The sequence below is a fragment of the Grammomys surdaster genome, unplaced genomic scaffold, assembly GCF_004785775.1.
Source record: "Grammomys surdaster isolate TR1022 unplaced genomic scaffold, NIH_TR_1.0 126271, whole genome shotgun sequence".
Taxonomy (NCBI): Eukaryota; Metazoa; Chordata; class Mammalia; order Rodentia; family Muridae; genus Grammomys; species Grammomys surdaster.
The window spans coordinates 2,211,997-2,232,641 of NW_021621071.1; the positions used below are offsets into that span (position 1 = coordinate 2,211,997).

Consider the following 20,645-nt stretch of genomic DNA (forward strand, 5'->3'; position numbering starts at 1 on the left):
TATTTATTTAGCTTTTGTGACAAGGTCTCATGTAGCTTAGGCTGTTATTCTTCAACTCACTATGCAGCTGAGAATGAATGATCTTAGACTTCGAATCCTCCTGCCTCCACCTCCTGTGTGCTGGGATTAACCATCATATTAGCTTTTTGAAGTGTCAGGGATATCAAATCCCCCTCTTCAACCATGCCAGCCACCTCAGCTGTATCTCCAACCCTGACTTCACAGTTTTTTATAGCTACAAAATATATTTGAATTTTTAATCTAAAACTGTTTATAATGTGCCTATTTAGACATCCGTGTTTTGAAGAAAGTTGATTTTCAAAAGGTATTGCAGTTAGCAACAGTTTTACAATTTTAAGCCTCGTAATATTTGCAGACCTGACATCATTGGTGAAGATACCACCTATTGTTATTGGTGTAGAATTTTACAACTATCTCAAGCTATCCTTGTCTCATTATGAACAGGTAGTTGAGGCACAAAGATGTTGCAAACGATTTTGGTGGGGAAATTGACGATAGGCTGGGATACAGGGTACTTTTATGTTGTTTTCTCCTCGAATATCAAACCGGACTCCAGACATAATGGTAGTTGCTCTGTGAAATAATGTTCAAAAGAATTCCACTAAATGAATGATCCACTGTGATCCTTGCCGGGTTTTGGTGCTCTCCTGGTGCAGGAGATGCCTGCTGTGCATGAGTCCCCTCCTACACTCCGGGCCAGGGTTTCTCACACCTCGTAGCTGTGCTCTTGGATCTGGGAGGCTGCAATTTAAAAGAGCCTTTGGACTGGGGTGAGTTTGTCTGCTAGTTTAGGGGTGTTTGTCCAAAGTGAAAGAAGTAGAGGCAGCCCGAGGAGTGGAAGGATGGGAGCACAGATTGGGTCCAGAGGTGGAGTTGAAGTTCTTTTTATTTCTGGGGAAGTTGGAGAGAGTGATGAGGCCTAGTGAACCAGCGCCAGTTGCCTAGCAACCGGAGACGCTGGTCTGGTCTAGACTGTTGAGTTTTCTGGGGACTGTTCCTGAGCTTGCCCTTGGGAAGCTCTCAGAAGGAAGTTCTTGGTGGAATCACCTTGGTTTGTACCCTTTCCAGTCCCTCTATTTCCGGCTTGGGTTGTGTGGAGCTAACGCTGGTAGGTTAAGTGAGCATGCCTTGCTCCCTAGTGTGGCCCTGAGTCTTGGAAGAAGGGGATAGTGGATTCCTTTTGGAGCACTCCAGGTACTTCAGTTTTCTGAGTCTCAGCTTGCTCAGTGCAAAAATCACAAGGTTGGATGATCTTAGCTTTTGAAGCAAGTCCTGTCCAAGTCGTTCGAGTCTCTAATTAGAGTGCGGGGATGGTGGTGGTGGGGGTGGGGCAAATCCTAATCCTGGAGACTTCAGTGTGCCCTTCCAGCAGCATTTCCCTTTCAACATTCTGGTTTACATCAGAATGAATGTCTTTTATGCTAGAACTTCTGTAACTTCTGAGTTAACTCATATCTAACTGGTCGACTTCTCTTACCTTCTAGGCTTTCTGCTATATCCCTCGATATAAAACGAGCAGCACGAGGACTCATCACTTTTATCAGCTTACAGTTTTACTGAAGATTATTTAGTGCTACTTAGAGCTGCAAACAGCTTACCCAGTTGTTTCCAGAAAGACTTGTAGGTTGGCATTGCGATTGTCATAGATGCAGAGGAACGAATCTATGGGTTTATTCCAAGTGCTTATGGACATTTATGGTGTGTCAATTTGTCTATTGACTAGATAAGTATTTAGTAAGAATTTATATTATAGGGAGGGCATTAAATACCTGAATCCTTTGAGGTTGTGGTAGGACATTAGAAATGCAGAGAGGTAATTACACTGGAATGGCAGAAGCAGGGTATTCTGGAGTTTATATTTGCTGATCTTATTCATTGTAAATAGAGTCTTGTGATTTAGAATGTCGTACAGTTATTTGGAATGGCTATCATAGTTAGTAAGACAGGAAGTTTGGAGGCCGATAATATGACTGAGAAGCCATGGGGCTGCTTGCTCAGTGTCTCCGTCTTAGCTTTGGCTTCTGTGTTAGTTATTGTCCTATTACAGTGAAGAGTCACCGAGACTAATGCAACTTATAAAAGAAAACATTTAACTGAGTCTTGCTTGCAGTTTCAGAGGGTATGTTCAGGGCCATATTGGCAGGTCGCATAGCAGCAGGCAAGCAGGCGTGGCACTGGAGCAGTTTCTGAGATCTTACATCAGACTGGGCCCGATGTGAGCTTTTGACCTCTCAAAGCCCCTTCCCCAGGGGCACACTTCTTCCAACAAGGCCACACCTTCTAGTCCTTCCTAAACAGCCCGCCAACTGGGGACCAAGCATTCAAATATATGAACCTATGGAGATAGTTCTTATTCAAATCGTCACAGCCTGTCAGTTGGTAGTCATCATGGCAAATGCAGTAATGGCCTTGGGTGCATTAGGCAAGTGCCATACCACTGGACTACAACCCCACCCTACCAATGTAACTTTTGCGATGTGACCAAAATGGACCTTAGGCATAGAACATAACCCCCCTCCCCCTCTTTTTTTGAAAGGACACATATGAAGGCCATATGAAGAGTTATTTGGATTACTTGAAAATCTGACAATTTATGTTATTTTCAGAGTATGTTTATTTTGATTTGGTAAATTTACTATTAGAGTAAATTTACTATTAGAGTAAGATTCCTGGCTGAAAGTGAGGGATTTTTAGAGGAGAAGGATTTGGGGCAGTGTGGGAAGAATGAAAACGAAAAGGTTCAAGGGGATTGGGGTTAATTATATTGGGCATGAATACTTGTGATGGTTGCCATCTATAAAATGTCACCTCGTTCCATCAGGATGAGGAAGGCATTGTTATTCAATTTATCTTACACACTATGAACATTGACTCAGAGAGATTAAATTTTTTTCCCTCCAGTTTCAAGTTATGGGAACTCAGGAAAAATCAGAATTTTGATAAAAGTTTATCTAACTGAAGCTGCCACTGCCATCCTGTTTTTTAAAAAAACAACAACAAATAAACAAAAATAAAAATAGAAACAACTCCCAGTGTAGTATAAGAAAAGAAAGTGGGAATGAACTTTAAGTGTGGGAGGGGGAGTCTCCATGACCTTCATGGTGCCAAGCCTCATCAGAGTGACCAGCATCCAGAGGCAAGAAGGGTTGACTGAGCGGCCAATGTTGGTCCTAACTTCCAGAAGCTGACCCTGAGTGTTTAATTTTTGGCCTGTTTAAACTCAACACAATTTGGTGAAAATGATTCCAGTGATGATTAAATTAGCCCCCCACTCACAACAAAGCACACATAAATCTCGAGTTACAACGTAAGCTAAATACTGATTAGACCTGGGTGTGCTGAAGTTCTTTATAAAGTCCATGAAGATGGGTGGTATAGGTTGACAGAGAAAAACAAATTTACAATAAGAGTCTGGAGGAGGGTCCAATGCCAGAAAACTTTCTACCATATAGATAGGGCAAAGGTTACCAGGCTTTGGCTTGGAAGCACATTCACCCAGTTCCAAGCTCCTAGACAGAAAAACAGGTATAGCATTCCTTCCTTTGAAGATAGAACCTTATATGTATGCTTAACATTCCACAGGTCAGAATAAAAACATGTAAAATTTTGAGGACTGATTGAGTCACTTGATTTAACAAGTAGTTTTTTTAAATGCCATTACATAATTAATACTATTTATAAAAAATTACTAATTATTCTGTTGGTAGAATTTTTTTGTTTTGTTTTTTCGAGACAGGGTTTCTCTGTGTAGCCCTGGCTGTCCTGGAACTCACTCTGTAGACCAGGCTAAGCCTCGAACTCTTGAACTCAGAAATCCGCCTGCCTCTGCCTCCCAAGTGCTGGGATTAAAGGCGTGCGCCACCACTGCCCGGCTGTTGGTAAAATTTTTGTTTGTTTGTTTTATTGCTTTTGTTTTGGAGACAAGGTTTCTCTGTGTGGCCTTGGCTGTCCTGGAACTCACTCTGTAAATCAGGCTGGCCTTGAACTCAGGGATCCCCCTCCCTTGGCCTCCAGAGTACAGGGATTCAAGGCGTGCACCACCTCCGTTAAGAAATATTTTCATTAGTCTACCCTGACAGTATCAAAATCCACAATGGCTTGAGAACTGAGTATAAAGAAAGCTCATGGCATAGAGAAGACAGGCAGACTATTATCCGCTTCCCAGTTATATTGTAAAACCTTAGCATAGACCGAATGGCTTTAAATAATGCAAGCGTGTTACATTGTACTCTTGGAGGTGAGTGCACACCTTTTGTCTGGATAGCAAGCTGCCAGCAAGACCAGCTCCTTTTGGAGGTCCCAGAGGAAGAGTCATTCCTTGTCTCTTGGGCATCCTGGAAATTGCTCACTGTCTTTCTCGTCTTTGGTGGCAGCTGCGTAGCATCTGTGTTTCTCTCGGAATTGGACTTGGGATTCCATCTTCCCACCTTCTCTGACGTACACAGATCCTCCCATCTCCCTCTTTTAAAGACCCGTGTGGTTCTAGTGAGCCCAACAGATTAATTTTCCCATCTTAAATGTTTAACTTAATCCCACCTGAAATACTACTTTTTCGATGAAAGAGACACAGTCACAGGGGCCTAGAGATTAAGATAGAGACCTTTTGGGGCATACGTTTTGCAGACTGTCATGAAGCATGATGTATTCGTATCACTCAAACTTTAGTTTATAAGGCCAATGATGATTTATTATTATTAGCCACCACCATTAAACACAATGGCTTCTTTCTATGGAAAAGTTCTGTGTGTGGATTATTTAAAATTATAATAAGAATGACTCTTTTGCACTTCCTTTCATCTTTTTAGAAATACAGTACTTTGCATGAGGAATATAGACATTTGAATGGATCTAGAGGTAAAAGGAGTGGCAGCATCTAGGAGCCAGACTCGGCTGTTTTCTGGAAGAAAGAATTCACTGCAAGTATGTAAGCCCTAGGACTTTCCTCTTAAAGAAGGATTCTTTCAGTTGCTTCCAGCGTCCTTTACTTACTCCTGTTTTTATGACTGTTCACACTCACAAATATTTAGGATCGTCACTTCTTAGATTTGTAAGTGTGGGACCACTAAAGTTGATGATAATCATTATTTTGATATCTAACATTGATTAATTTCATTTCAATCTGTTAGTTTTAAGCTTATTGATTTATTGTTATTTTTTTAAAAAATCACCCATGTACTTACAGAGAATATAAGAGAAAGGAGAAAATATAGAAGAGGAAAATATCGTTTGCCTTACAATGTCACCTGTGTTACATGCCAGTGAATTTATGTTTAATTGGTACATCATTGTAAACTGCCTCTTAATATTAGCTTACACTATCAGCGTTTTATATATTAAAATTTCTAAAAGTAGTTTTAGTGGTCACATAAAACTTAGTGTAGTTTATATACGAAGGAAGATTTAAAAGATCATAAACTGAATTTTTTCCAAATTGTATACTGCTTACTTAAAATGAATTTTCAGTGGTCGAATCCCTTGTTTTATTTACTATGTACTCAAAACCTGCTTAGCATGATGCTAGGTGCTAAACACCCAACAGTAAATGAAATGAAGACTTAGCTCAGGAAGTCTCGAGTCTTAGAGGTGAGATTCATATGCCAGCAGTGTTAAAATTTCAACTAAGGGAGAATATTTAACGGAGAACCGTAGGTGTTTAAAGCAGAGAAGGTGGTAAAATGTAGGTAGAAGGTTTCAGTGAAAATGACGTCTTTATTCATTGCTTGTTCATGTTTCTGAAAGGCAAAATGGCTGCAGGCTCAAACAGCAGAGCTACAGATGATACAGCAATCACCAACTTGCTATTTTTGGATTTAAATCCAATCAAAATGTTTGCTGAGCAAATTTTACATTTTTTATGTTAGTTATATAGGACAGGCATCTGGGTTTGAATTGAGAGGATCGACCTTCTCCTCAAGACACTACTGCTTTATAGTTCATGGAGTAACAAAACACAATTCCTCTTTCTCTGGTATTTTAGAGTGATTTTTCTTCATTTATTTATTGAGAAGTTCATACATAGGTACTATATATGATTGTCTACTCACCCAATTCCCTCCAAGTCTTCCCATATGCCCCAAAGTCCCTCTGACTCTTTTATTATTATAGTAAATTATAAATTATAGTATATAATATATAATATATAACATATAATATATGATACATAATATAAAACATAACATATAACATAAATAAATATATCACATAGTAATATATTAATATAATTATATTTATATACATATTATATAATATATGCACATGTATATAAATTATATATACCATTATTTTTTATTGGATATTCTAATTATTTACATTTCAGATGCCATCCCCTTTCCCCATTTCCTCTCCTTAGAAAACCCCTATCCCATTCCCCCTCCTCCTTTTTGCTTTTATACCACTTTAATTACATGTAAGTATTAAGGTCAGTTCTAGGTTGAGGAACTAGCAATACAATAGATGCAAATAGTCAAGGAACAAGCAAGAAAACAAACATAAATAGTCTAAGAACAAGCAAGGCAATAAACAAAATTCTGTGATCACTCCCATGATCACAATTTCTAAGGGCTTATCAGGATGACCAAAATATCTGAGCCTATTTCCCTGTCCTAGCCCAAAGTCATTTTCATGTCTGAAGCCTACTTCCTTGTTCTAGTCTAAAATTAAGATTCCTTCCTGAAATTACTTCTTTGTTCTAGCCTAATATTTATTTAGATTTCTGTCTGAAATTACTTCTTTGTTCTAGCCTTAGATTTAGATTCCTATCAGAAATTACTTCTTTGTTCTAGCCTAATATCAGATTCCTGCCTGAGGCCCATTTCCTTGTCCTTGACCTATGTCAGATTCTTGTCAAGCAGCCCCCAAAGCTCTCTGCCTTTCCCTCCTTTTTATTTCCTAAACAAGACTGAGCCTGTCTTAGGTCGTTCTGACAAGAATGCCTTCCTTACCCATCATGGAATATGCATTATCAAAAGCAATGCACTTATGTCTTAGGTTGGTAAGGCTCTGTGCAGAATCTTACCCGTCCTTGGCTTGCTAGCCTGTTAATTTAATAACTCTGTTTGGGGGCCCATTTTCAGGTTCAAGTCATGTACTTTAGCTGCCAACATGTTAATGTTGTTAAAGACAAGCTTCAACATGATGGCCAGAAATAAAAGTATTCCCAGGACAAAAAAGTCTGACATGATCAAGCTATATATACCATTCTTGAAGCTTGATCAAAATAGAAATACTGACCTCAAGCCATGGGTAATTTTATCAGCTGTATCTGCTGCATCAACACTCAGAAGAGCAGCATTCTTTACATTCACAAGCTCACTATAAAAAATTAAAACATCCAGAGAGGTGTTAGAATTATGCCAAATATACTGCAAGTGTCTTTAAACTTTTTCCTAATTATAATGACTACCACTGTAACTTTTAGAACTAACATGAACCCAATGGTATTTGACATGACACTTGAGATGGCTCTTTGCCCTTAAACTCTGAACCACCTCCAATAATTTGAATAGGATAATAATAGATAACATATTATGCATATAATTTACAAATACAATCTGATGAATCCCTTCAATGTTGTTCGTATGTGTATGTATTTAGGGCTGCCCACTTGGGATTGGTTAACTTATCAGGGGCTTGAGAAGAGGGACCTCTCTCTCTTTCTCTGCAGCCAATAATTGCCTATAGTACTTCATGTAGGGGTGGGGCCTCCACCCACAGTTGACACTGTTATTATTTTTCAGGCCTTGTTTAAACAACCATGTTGTTGAGATTCCATGGGTACAGCTTCCCTGTTATGTATGTCTAACACGAGACACCCTGTCACTCTTCCTGCCTGCTCCACCTTGGTTATAGTTTGGGGGCACATCTTCCGAAGCTCAGAGTGCTGTGAAGGTGGTGAAGGTGTCTTAGCTATCATTTTCTCTGTGTCTTAGTTGCAGTGAGGAAGGTTTGGGAGGCACATTTTCTATGGAGTTTACTGAGGAAAAAAAAAATCGAATTCTCTTTATTCCATCCAGTCATGATTATATGATTATCTTTTAATGTGAAAGGTACACTGATTCTGTTTTTTTGTATTTTTCTTTCTTTCTTTTTTTTTCTTTTTTTAATTAAAGCAAGGATGGACTTCCAGATCATGGGCAATCCCAAATTCCTGCCTACCTATGTAAGCTATATTTCTTCACATATTTATTCCTGAATAGGCAGACACTTATGATACCTTGATTAGTTAAAAACCCTATATATGCATATTTACATATATATGTATGTATATAGTTTTGATTGTGAAGTATAGCAAAAACTGCATAGAGCTTGTCTGAATATTATTGTAGAGAATTAAAAGTCTTCTTCTGATAGGATAGTAAGAATATGAATAATATTATGTTGTTCTTACTTTATTTAATGCTGCTCTCCCATTTTTCTGAAAAAGATGAATTCTTTCTTTCAAAAATTTATTTTGTCTTTTTAAAATTCAAATTTACTTTAAAGTAACAATAACATTACAAGACTGCATCTACTTTGATTATTTTTAGTATACAGAAAGTATAAGTGTAGTGTACTTCAGTCTAGCAAATTTCTACTTTTAGTATTCTAAAGGAATTCTACAGGGTATTTTGATACACGTATAAATTAGGATAAGCATACCTACTCCAAATGCATATATTAAAGAAATGTATGACATCTTTCATTTTATGATTGGCATAGCAAAAGTTATCTAGTATTAGCTATATCTGTATTTTAAACTGTTATGTTGAAGAATATGAGAATTTAATTGATATTATTTTTACATTTATATACATTCTATATTGATATATTTTCATATTATTAAAGTTTTCTTTATATTTAAATATGTCTTATATGTTATAGTTTCAAATAGTTGAAAAGTATAAAACACTCTAATAATATATGTTTCATATAATTTAGATTGGAAGACATCTTTGACATAGAAACTAAAAGTAGCAATTTGCTAGGCTGGACCACACCACACTGATACTTTCTGTGGACTAAAAATAAGCAAAGCCAGTAATTTCATCTGTTGCTACATGATAGATACCTATATCTTCTGCAAGACATAAATCATAAATTATGTGTAAGTAAAATCGTATGCTTAGGTACTGAACACACAATAGGAAGACTATAGCACGGGGTGTTCTAGTTGTGTGCTAAAATATGCTTTACAATTGATGTGAAACGTACTGTTTACTACATATTTAGTTGCTAATTATAAAAATTAAGTGCATGTTAACCTGGTTAAAGTTTTTGTTAGGTAAATTATATTAGCAAGAAATTTTCACAGCTAAGAAAATATTTAAATTATTACAAAGTTTATTTAGCCTATTTGTACCTACAAAGTGTGTTACTTGTTTTTCCCCGAATATTTATAACCAGCCTATGACTGTAAGCGTACCTACATTCATTAGTTCCAATGTGAATGTTGGTTGATATATTGATATATTTCTTTGCTATAAAATATTATGAGTGGCTTCTTGCTGAAACCCATTTTGAATGCTTAAAATACTATTGCTGAATATTCTCTTGTGCTGCCCACTACTCGACAGCTCCGTGTATGGTATATTTAAGTTTTATCTGCAGTATTGATATTTCTCCCTCTGCTGCTTAAGTCTCAGAAGTCAACAAAATAAATAGTAAATCAGATCCTGATTCACAGTGTTTGCTGACTTCCATGTTGTCAGTCGATCACCAGCTGATTTCAGTGGAACAGAGTTGGAGAGAAACATGCGCAGTTATAATAGGATTCTGATATAGATCTTACTAACCTGCCGCGTGCTCACCTCAGCAGGACGGTAGATGTTCTAGGGCATGCACAACAGCAGAGCAGGAACGTCGTTAGGATGATAGATTTGAGAACACATTGCCCTCGTCCTTTTTCTTGTGTGTCTGTGTATGTGTGTGGTGTACCTCGGGGATCCCTTCCCATCCTTCCGGGTGCGGATGACAAGCAGCTGGGATCCCTTCCCATCCTTCAGGGTGCGGATGACAAGCAGCTGCCTCTACAGAGCTGCCCAGCAAATGCCTAGAACATTGAGACACCTCCTTATTCTCACCTTTGTATGAACATAATGTATCTAACCATAATTTTCTATGCTTTCTTATTATTTCATTATTGTTATATTTTTATTTTATTATTCTTTATTAATGACTAGATTGAATAACTGATATGAAAAGTTATTTAATATTTGTCAAAAGCTAGGCAGTGGCAGCCAACATCCCATTAGCTTAACTGCTACTTTGTATAGATGATGCATTTGGTAGTGACTTTTCTGTTATTACACACTCACTTAAAATTTTATGAGACGCATAGATTATTTCTTTTAGGGTCCCACCACTTGATCTGGGAAGCCTCGCTGACTCTGATGAGGAGGTAATTTTAACTTTCTGTTTAATACAGTAAATATTTGACTGCAGCATCCCCAATCAGCATGTACTAACTCTCATTCCATTTCACTTTTTAGGATAATTTCTCACAAGCACCATGCGGTACAGTCCATGTTCCTCCTAATCCACCACGGTCACAGCCTGCTCTGGGTTGGGTTATGCCGTGTCAAAGACCATATATTCAGCATCATCTACATGAAGTGGTCAGTATGTATTTCAGTGTTACAGTACATACCATTAGAGCTGTTCTTGGCTTACATTTTTTTCCCTAATTAATCATTGTGTCCTCGGTTTACGTAAGTTGCATATAAAAATTTCCAACTGTGGTACTGATGAAATAGTTTATAGTTTTCGAATACTGAAATGACATTTTAAATACTTGTAAAGTTGGCAAATTGCAAGTGTGTCTGCGTACGGATTCCAGGAATTAAAAAAAAAAAAGGTAAAATATGAGATCATAACATATTATTTGAGTAACAGAAGACTGATTTCTTAGAAATTAGTTTAGATTTTAGAATACTAAGAAGTAGGGAAATAATCAAACTTAATCAATAATAATAACAACAATAATAGTAGTAATAATAATAAAAATAATGATAATGATAAAGTGATACCTCCTCAGTCTGTATTTTACAATGGTTATTGCTCTAAGTTTGGCTCTGCCTTGTCTTCTGTCATACTTGGATCTCCTCAGAACTCTTCAAGGGCTGGACTGGTATCTGCATATTTTCTTTTGGCAGTGTCTGTGCCTATCTAAATCTGCTGCCTCTGTTATCTTTGGCTACCATGGCTATTTGACAAGGAACCACAAAATACTAGGGGATAAAACAGTAATATTCTAGAAATGGAAACTGTGGTTCTTAACAGTGTCAGTCTCTAAATTCTGGGACTGTTTGGTCTGGAAGGAAAAGATCTTCATAAAACATCTAAGAGAAAAACCTTGATCATAAATCTTTCAAGTTACTTTAGCAGTAGACTTTCAGCAGCGAAAGGAGTAAAGGATTACTGAGGCCAAGTGCCCATTCTGATCAATTTTATATATATATTGCACATAATATAAAAATATATAAAAGTTATATATATACATCTATCTATCTATCTATCTATCTATCTATCTATCTATCTATCTATCTATGTATCCATTTTTTTTTCAAGACAGATTCCCCGTGTAATCCTGGCTGTCCTGGAATTTTTTTTGTAGCCCAGGCTGGCTTCAAACTCACAGGGATCCACCAGCCCCTGCCTCCTGAGTGCTGAGATTAAAAGTGTGTACCACCACATGTCAATCCTATCTGCTCTGATCATCGCTCGCCAAGCTAAATGTTTTTTGCTTTGTTTTACATTAATTAATTCATTAATTAATTCACTTTAGCTAAATATTTTAAATGTTCCTTTTGTTCGTTTTACAGTTAAGTGGTAAGAAAAACAGTAAACATGGCAATGTCAACAAGAAAAATACTGTCTTTTAAAAAAAATATTATTTTCTGACAGACAGCATACGTTGTTCTACCCCTAGGAACAGGACGTAATACCCGAGGATTTGCCAGCGCCAACAGGCAAATATAAGCTAAAGTACCAGCAGTACGCAAGCGAAATGAAGGACGGCTACAAACAGTACATTCAGAGGTGTACAGAGAAGCCAAAGGCAGCGAGCAGGCCAGAGTCAAAGGAGCAGGTAACAGTCGAGCCTCTGGAGGACTAACAAACTTCAAAGTGAAGAGTGTGCCTGTCTTGGAAATGCCATTTTTGCTGTTAATTATAGAAAGTATAACACAGAATGTGTATTTCAATAAGCCAGGGCTATTTAAAATGGTTTTACTTATGTCAAGTAGTTTACTCTTCGTGACAAACCCAAATCACTAATGTCAGGATTTCTCATATGGAAACTTTTATTCCTATCCTCACATGTGTGTTCAATCCTTTTATTTAATTGAGAGTGGTGGCATGTATATATAAATGTATGTGTGTGTAAGTATACATATATGTACATATATATGCACATATGTTTATATGTACACACATACATTTTTCATGCAGTTTTCATGAACTATAGTTTATTTGGGCTATAGTCTAAGCTTTAAAGTTGAAAAGAGCTTTCAAACCTTAACAGTGTTCTGTTGTAAAACTGCCTCTGCTTCTCTGTCCTTGTCCCATTTGGTGAGTCCTACTGATAACCTTACCAGCTTCTGACATTGTTGTGATTTATTAAATCAGAAATAAATATTAGTTAGGCACTATTGAATCATTGTAGAATATTAGGTATAGTAAGTGTCTTAGCTACGGTTTTACTGCTGTGAACAGACACCATGACCAAGGCAACCCTTATAAGGACAACATTTAATTGGGGCTGGCTTACAGGTTCAGAGGTTCAGTCCATTATTATCAAGGCAGGAATGAGGCAGCATCCAGGCAGGCATTGTACAGGAGAAACAGAGTTCTACATCTTCATGGAAGGCTGCTAGGAGAAGACTGGCTTCCAGGCAGCCAGAATGAAGGTCTTAAAAACCATGACCACAGTGACACACCTACTCCAGCAAGGCCACACTTACTCTGACAGGACCACACCTAATAGTGCCACTCCTTGGGCCAAGTGTATACAAACCATCAAAGTAAGTGTAATGGATCCTGGGGATACAGTTCATTGATAGACTGTTTGTGACTGGATATAAAGTGAATAAAGAAATTGATGGGGAAAAAAAAAGCAACAGGTTAGACCACTCTTGAGCAATGTCACCCAAGGTTGGCCTCTGGCCTCCACATCTGAATGGGTGAATGTGAACCTCTCCCCTGCACATACACTTAAAGTCTCTGTGAGACTTTCTATATAAACCACTTGATGAACTGCCTGGTACCATGAGACAAAAAGCACTATTTGAAAGGGACAGTTATTAAATTAGCATCTAACTGGCACTCTCTGGAAAGAGACAAACCTAGTGTCAGAAATGGGAGCCTCGCTCTATCAGGGAGGAATATGGGGACGGACTCTCTGCTGATTCCGTAAAATTAACATTTTATACATGGGAGCTAGAGCCACATGACAGGCTGCAGCTGCTGAAACTGTAAACTCAGCTGATCTCCTTGATTCTGCTTGCTAATTGCCTCTGTCGTGTTTTCCTGCCACTTATTGTAAAAAAGGTCACGAGTCTCTCTTTCTCCGATTGTTTCACTAATTGCATTGGTTACTTTGTTCATTTCTGTGGCAAAAAGCCTGACAAAGGCAACTTAAGGAAAGAAGGATTTCCTTTGGCTCAGAGTCTGGGCTCACAGTTCACTATGGCAACAGAAGCCTAGGGCAGCTGTGCAGACTGCATCTGCCGTAGGGAAGCAGAGAGAGGCAGATTCTTCCTTTTATTTAGCTCTGAACTCTAGTCCATAGGATGATGTCACCCATGTTTACGGTGGGTCTCCCTGCTCTGTTAATCCCTTTGGAGTGATCCATGGAGGGTCGTCAGGGAGACCTTTCCAATAGGATATCATTTCAGCCCCCACCTGAAAAAGATAGGAGACAAGCAGTCAGGGGAAAGGCTTCAGTGCTGTGGAGTAGGACTGGTCATGAAGCATTTGAAAACTATGGTGTGGTTAGCAGAGGAGGAGGGTGAGATAGACCAGATGAGAAGAGACCGTTCAGTTATAGGGAGGCAGCCCATAGCAGCCCCACAGTCCATGTGAGGGCTTCTGCCTTTTTCTCTGAGGTAGAGAGTCTGCTTTATTCTGTTGTGAGTAGGTCTTTATTATGGGCACAACTAGAATCAGAAAGACCTTTAAGGAGACTACCAATATAATGGCAGCACCAAGTAAGGATGAAGCCTCTCACCCAGGCGGGGGGTAAGACTGAGTTGAGAAGCAGTCTTATTGGATGGGCTTCTGGCTAGGCTCTGAAGGCGAGCCAAGTTGCTAATAGATTGTTTGTAGACTTGAGAGACAGAGATCAGAGTGACTGTCCGCGGTTGAATATTTGGGGTGACGTCATCTGTGTGATAATAGTCAAAGCTGGTTAATCCACATATAGAAAGGTGGGACCTATCACTTACATAATTGTTGCCAGAGATGGGGTGCGGGGTTGGGGATAGAGGGAGATATCACCAAAGGGTTCAGTGTTGTTTATCAGAAGAGTAAGTTCTGGGGAACTAATGTTAATAAGTACTTGGTGACTGCAGTTCCTAATGTTGTGTATTTTGTAATTCTATGAGGAAATTTTAAGTATTCTCATACACTTATGCTAACCACACGAGCAGATATGAATTGACCTTACTGTTGTGATTATCATACAATGAACACATAACAAAGTAACACATTTTATACCCTAAGTATTTTCTGTTTGTCAGTATAAGAGTATCAAATTACAGAATAACTATGCCTTTTGGTTGGCGCAGTTGCCATAAGCAAGAGGTAGGAACGGACTATGTGAGAATCCGAGGTGGGCAGTACATCTTGACATATGGAGTGGCATGCTTGCCACTTGCCTTTTGTGGGACGTTCAAAGCAAAGTGAGGTTTTTGTTTGTTTGTTTGTTTTGTTTGTTTGAAAACAGGGTCTCAGAGTGTACCCCATGGTGTCATGGAATTTGCTCTGTAGGCCAGGGTGGCCTTGAACTCAGAGATGTCCCTGCTTCTACCTCCTGAGTGCTGGCACCAAAGGTGTGGACCACCACACCTGGTTAAAAATGATTTTTTAACTCAGACATAATGCTACTTTAGCATGTTCTTAAAGCTGATTTCTTTAATTCACTTCAGCATTATCTAGGCGTTTTCTTGGTGTTCATTTAAGTAAGTGATTATTTAGAAAAAATAAATATTATCAGGTAAGTAAATTAAACTATAAAGCATCCTCCTTCACGGTTTTTCATGAAATAGTCATTATGAGGCATGGGGCCACAGCAATCGTGAAGTCCCTGTTCTCATGGAACAGATCGTATTAGGAGATGCAGACAATAAATCATAAGCAATATGCGATAGTTCTTCATGTAGCAGTGAAAGGTCATGAAGTCAGGGAAGAACTTGACATCAGTGTGGCCTTCCAAGGAAGAGAGACAGTGAGCAGAAATCTCAGAGAAGAAACTCACGAAGTCTGGCATGTTCCTCACTAGTTGCTATTAGAGTGTTTTGTTAGATAAGGGATTACATAGCTCGTTATTTATAGAAAATTTTGATGTTTATCTTTTTGAAATCCCAAAGAATCCCTCATTACTTCCGAATGTAGACTAGACCTTGTCTCATCCCTGGATCCAGGGGCAGACCTGACTGGGGAAGTGATGGAATGAAGAAAGGCCAAGACATGGACACACAGAAAAGCGGGGCTCTCGAGGGCAAAGACTCACCACCCCAGAAGCTCAGTCTGTTGATTACATAGAGTTGAAAAGGGAGGCAGAGTCATTCATTCAGATAAACAAGGAGCCAGGGTTAGTCCATTCTGCTGACCCAGGAGGCGGGTTTAGCTAATCCAGGGAGCCATCTCTGTAGGGCAGTGGTCTTTAGGCTGTAATCATCTGGAGGGAAAAAGCTATGACAGGCATTTTCTGCACACATTATTGACATTTGCACTTAGAAAGAGGAGGGAAGGCTTTGCCATTTCCCTGAGCCTATCCTGTGGAAAGCCTAGCCTTGAGATCACCTGTGGGGCTGAGGTATTGGTCCTTGACAGGGTCCTGACCATGTCAATAACACACATTCCTCTCAGGACTTTAGACCACACAGGGCATCCTTTCACTCCCAACAGGACATATCCACATTAATTGAGATTTTAAGGACTCAGTATGCACAGTGGTAATTACAACCATTTCTGTCTTTTATTTAATGTTGACTATGTATCAGGTCATTTATATAAGCATTAAGAATGTGCCATCTCATTTATCATCTCCGGGCGCAGTATCTACTGTTATTCCCAGTTTATGACTAACGTGAGGCCCAGAAAGGTCACTTGGATGAACAAAGAAAGACCTGTCTCCCAAGACAGGCTTGTACTCTCAATTCTTAGACAGCCTTTGAGATACTCGGTGGTCTATTCCCGGGTTTTGTTAAAACCACGTGAACATGTGCCTGATAACTGCTTATTGGCTTCATTGCGTAGCGTGATCAGGTGGACCAAACCAGTCTGGATGACCTCATGTCTTTGGATAGGAAAGCCCTCCTTCAGCAAGGTTATGCAGAGAGCCCTTACCGTAGATGGAGCAGCGCAAGGAAGTCAGATGTGGTAAGCCACCGGCAGTTTTGTTCTTATTTATTTGCTAAGTCATGAAGGCGTTTACCCTCTGTAGAGAAATTTTAATCCAGCAACATGGCTGCTCTGGCAATAAATCACATCCAAAGGCCTTCTAGGTCTATTTGATCTGGCTGGAATGCAGAAATGCCTTAGTACATATCTTTAATCCCTAATAATGAAGGTGGGGTTTCCTGGACACGCCCCCAGGGGTTATGTAGAGAAAAGGGCCGCCATGTTCTCTAATCTTCGTTCTGACTGTGAAATGCAAGGCACCTTGTTGGAAATATGTCATGATGTCTACTGAAATTTAAGTGCGTTCACTTTTAAGGAATGGCAGTGGAAGATTCAATAATTGGAATTTGATATATTGACAGTAGTCATCTAGACTTAGGGAGAAAATTGGAAAGATTATATTTTTATGACGTACATTAAGTGTTCTGCTTTATGGATAACAAAATTGTGTTTTAATTTTATTTTCTCAGGAGACTGTGGCTATCGAGAAGAAGAAAAAGATCGTTGCAGAGCAAATGATGATAGACCACTTATCCAGGTGGGCGCTAGTAACTCCCACCACACCTGTATTCTGAAAGGGACCACTAAATTCCTTCTTCACGCAAAGCGTCCATATGCTTGTCAATCAATGCTTAGCTGCCAGCAATCCCCAGCCTTCCTGCTCACTGCACCCTTGTCATTTCAGTGAGCTTTGAGATGAACAGAAATACTTAAAAGTTCAGGCTAGGGAGATAGTGCAGTCTGCGAAGTGCTTGCCATGTTAGCAGGAGGACTTGCTTTAAATTCTCAAAACCAAGGTGAAAAGGCAGGTATGGTAGCATGTGCTTGTAATTTTAATGCTGGGGAGGAGACCTGGGGCTTGCTTGTCAGCCAGCCTCACTTACTTGGTGAGCTCCAAGCCAATGAGAGACCCTGTATCAAGAGACAAGGGGGAGGCTCCAGAGGTTGTCCTCTGGAGTCCATTTACATGTGTATATACATATGAACCCACATGATCATGTATTCACAGGTAGGCAGCCATGTGTGTATGGATGCATACACACACACACACACACACACACACACACACACACACACACGTGCGCACGCACTTGCACCTAAAAATTCTTATTGTCTCATGAAGCATTTTTTATTTAAACTACTTAATAATTCTCTTCTGACAACCTAATGAACATTTTTGAATCACATATAAATTAGAAGACAGCATTTTAGAAAAATTCACTCACAGAATTCTAGATTGCTTTTTAATGGTGTGTACGCTTCTTTTGGACACTGTAGAACTTTCAGAGTTACATTCTGTTGAGTGTAATATTTAATAACAGCCGATGGTTGGGCCGACTATCTATGTGGTGGCAGCTCTGAAGCCAAGCACTCCACAGCTGGAGGTGGCCATAGGCCATACTCGAATTTCAGCTAGAAACACTGGCCCTTGCACCCACGAGACGCCATTGTGGGGATGGCTCTGCCAATCTTCCACATTGCTCCACAAGGCTGGCTATCCACACGATACCCAGTAGGAAATGAGACTCTAATGCTTAATGATTATTAAATTAAAGGGTTTATATGTTTGACAATGCTCAATTAGCAAGATGCTCACACAATTAGAGGTGTTAACCAATTAACTAACCTAGATATAAGTTGGTACCCAGGACTGCCGTCGGTCCAAGCGTGGTCCTCCATCCTCCTACATCTCTGTCTCTCTCCTGCTCCTCCTCTCTCTTCTCCTCTTCGTCTCTTTACTCCTCCTCTTCTTCTCCTTACTCCTCCCACCTTAGCTTCTCCCAACTTGCTGGGAAATTTCCCGCTACAAACTTCTGTCCTGTTCTTGATTTTCACATAATATTGGCTGTTTGTCATAGCACCTGTAGAAAACTGGGCTTTCAAAGATGTAATATGACATAAGGATGTTAGTGAGATATCTTGTCAAAACTAGGACCTCCGTTGAGCCAGTTGCTATGGTTTCCAAATGGTGACGAGCATTGTATCTTTCCATAAGAAACAAATATCCCACAGGGTCACTGTGGTAGCAGGTGACTTGTGTAGAGTTGGACATGGTGAAACTAATTGTTGATAATTTATAAATCTTCCAGCAACGGTATAAAATAATTCACAATGTGATAAACTGTCACATGATGAGTAAGTCATCGAGGAAAAACATGTTTAGTTTGGTGGCCATCCATGTCTGACTAGCATATTCTCCCGGGCCTCCTTTCTGTGTTTGGTGCCGAGCTACCCCGGGGCCTTCCATGTGCTGTGTAAGTGCCAGCAAGTTCTTTGAAGTCACTGTCTGCAGTGTGACTCTTTCTGTTCATAAGAAAAGCGGTGGCACCACATCCCTAGATAAAGGGGCTTCTCAGTTCTCGTCTTCTTGCTCTTCAGCTTTGTCTGCCTCTGTTGAGAGCTTTCGTCTTTCTAAAGCAACTTTCTCCTGTCATTAGATGTGACACATGAGTTTCATACCACCTACATATTTGCTTCCACTTTCAAACATGTTCTGTGTTCTGATGCATCTTTGATCTTCAAGATTTTGATTTCTTTTTTTTCTAATCTAAATTTTCTCACATGACCAAATCTGCTTCAATTTTTCTCCACAGCAATTCCAGGTTTGAAACTATTTAGTCCTCAAGTCTTGGGGATGCCTTTGACCCATATCTCTCTTTCAACTCTGATATCTACTCTGTCAGCAAAGACTCAGTTCTAACAAAATGCATTTATTTCTCCTGTTGCCCTTACTTGTTATTGCCTCTTCCTACCTTCTGGATAATTTTTTTTTCAGTCCTCACTGAGTTTCATTGAGTCTCTATTAACCTCTCATTGACTTAATATCAACCCACTCACTAGAGTGGAACTATTGAAAGACAATCAAATCATCTGTCAAATCCCTATTTCAGTCCCAGGAAATTCAATAAAGCTTAGGTATCGGTTATATGAAATGTCAAAATTTAGTAGCTAAAAGTAGTTTTTGCCCATATGTCTTTAGGGTGGCTGTCCAGGCTTGGCTTGTCGGATCACGGTTCTTCCTTACCTAGATAAGTTACAAATTAACCAAATAAACTATGTCAGTTCTGAGGGTAGACCTTAAGAATCTGCATGCTTTCCCATTTGTGCTTTTGTGGCTTTCTCCAAATCTAAAGGACGCTTGGCTCACCCACTAGTCTCCAGATAGGCTACTTAGCCAGGAGCACCCTAGACCAGATTTCCAACCAACTCACATTTGCCTGACTTACTTCAATGAAGAACAACAGAACCATCAAAAAGTACGTTCCATCTAAGCGAGACCACGGCAAGCATATGGATCAGAAGGGCCACTGCTGTCCTCTGTTGGATCCCACCTTTGGTCTGTCCCCAGCAGGACTCTACTCTTTCGCCCTATGTTCTCTCCTGTGCTCCATGCGCATCAGCTCGCTACCTTTCTAGAACATACCAGGTTCCCCTGGTTCCTCTATTCCTTTGCGTTATTTTCTCCTCTCTTTAGATGGTTTTTCCCTTAGAAATCTATGCCACTGTGCACTAATTTCACTCCATACAATTAAGCGGACAGAAGTCACATGATGCAGCTTGCCACAGACACAGTGCTAGTTAGGGGTGCTATTGAAGCTATGAAACAAAATGGCCAAAGCTAATTGGAGTGGAAAGGTTTTTGTTTGGCCTATGCTTGCACCTTGTTGTTCATCACTGAAGGAAGTCAGGACAGGAACTCCAATAGGGCAGGAATCTGGAGGCAGGAGCTGATGCAGAGGCTGTAGAGGAATGCTGGGTACTGGCTCGTGCCTCATGGCTCACTCAGCCTGATTTATGTATAGAAGCCAGGACCGCCAGCCCAGAGAGGGTACCACCTACAATGATCTGGGCCCTCCACCCTCAATCACTAACTTAGAAAATGCTCTACAGCTAGATCTTACGGGGTCATTTTCTCAGGCAAGGCTCCTTCCTCTTAGATGACTCTACCTTGTGTCGAGCTGACTTAAAACTAGCCAGCACAAACACCCAAGAAGTAATTGATAAATTCTTGCTCATCACTTCAG

General features: G+C 39.6%; 1 protein-coding gene across 1 annotated transcript in view; it reads left to right on the forward strand.

Annotated features, from left to right (window-relative positions):
• The first annotated feature begins 4,835 nt into the window (after window positions 1–4,835).
• Caps2 (calcyphosine 2) overlaps window positions 4,836–20,645 on the forward strand; it is a 43,638-nt gene continuing 27,828 nt past the window's right edge. The window contains exons 1-7 of the mRNA XM_028759088.1: window positions 4,836–4,941; window positions 8,130–8,179; window positions 10,351–10,396; window positions 10,488–10,613; window positions 11,927–12,085; window positions 16,486–16,599; window positions 17,091–17,158. Coding sequence (XP_028614921.1) covers window positions 4,864–4,941; window positions 8,130–8,179; window positions 10,351–10,396; window positions 10,488–10,613; window positions 11,927–12,085; window positions 16,486–16,599; window positions 17,091–17,158 — 641 coding nt within the window. The 5' untranslated portion in view covers window positions 4,836–4,863. The remainder of the gene's footprint in view (window positions 4,942–8,129; window positions 8,180–10,350; window positions 10,397–10,487; window positions 10,614–11,926; window positions 12,086–16,485; window positions 16,600–17,090; window positions 17,159–20,645) is intronic.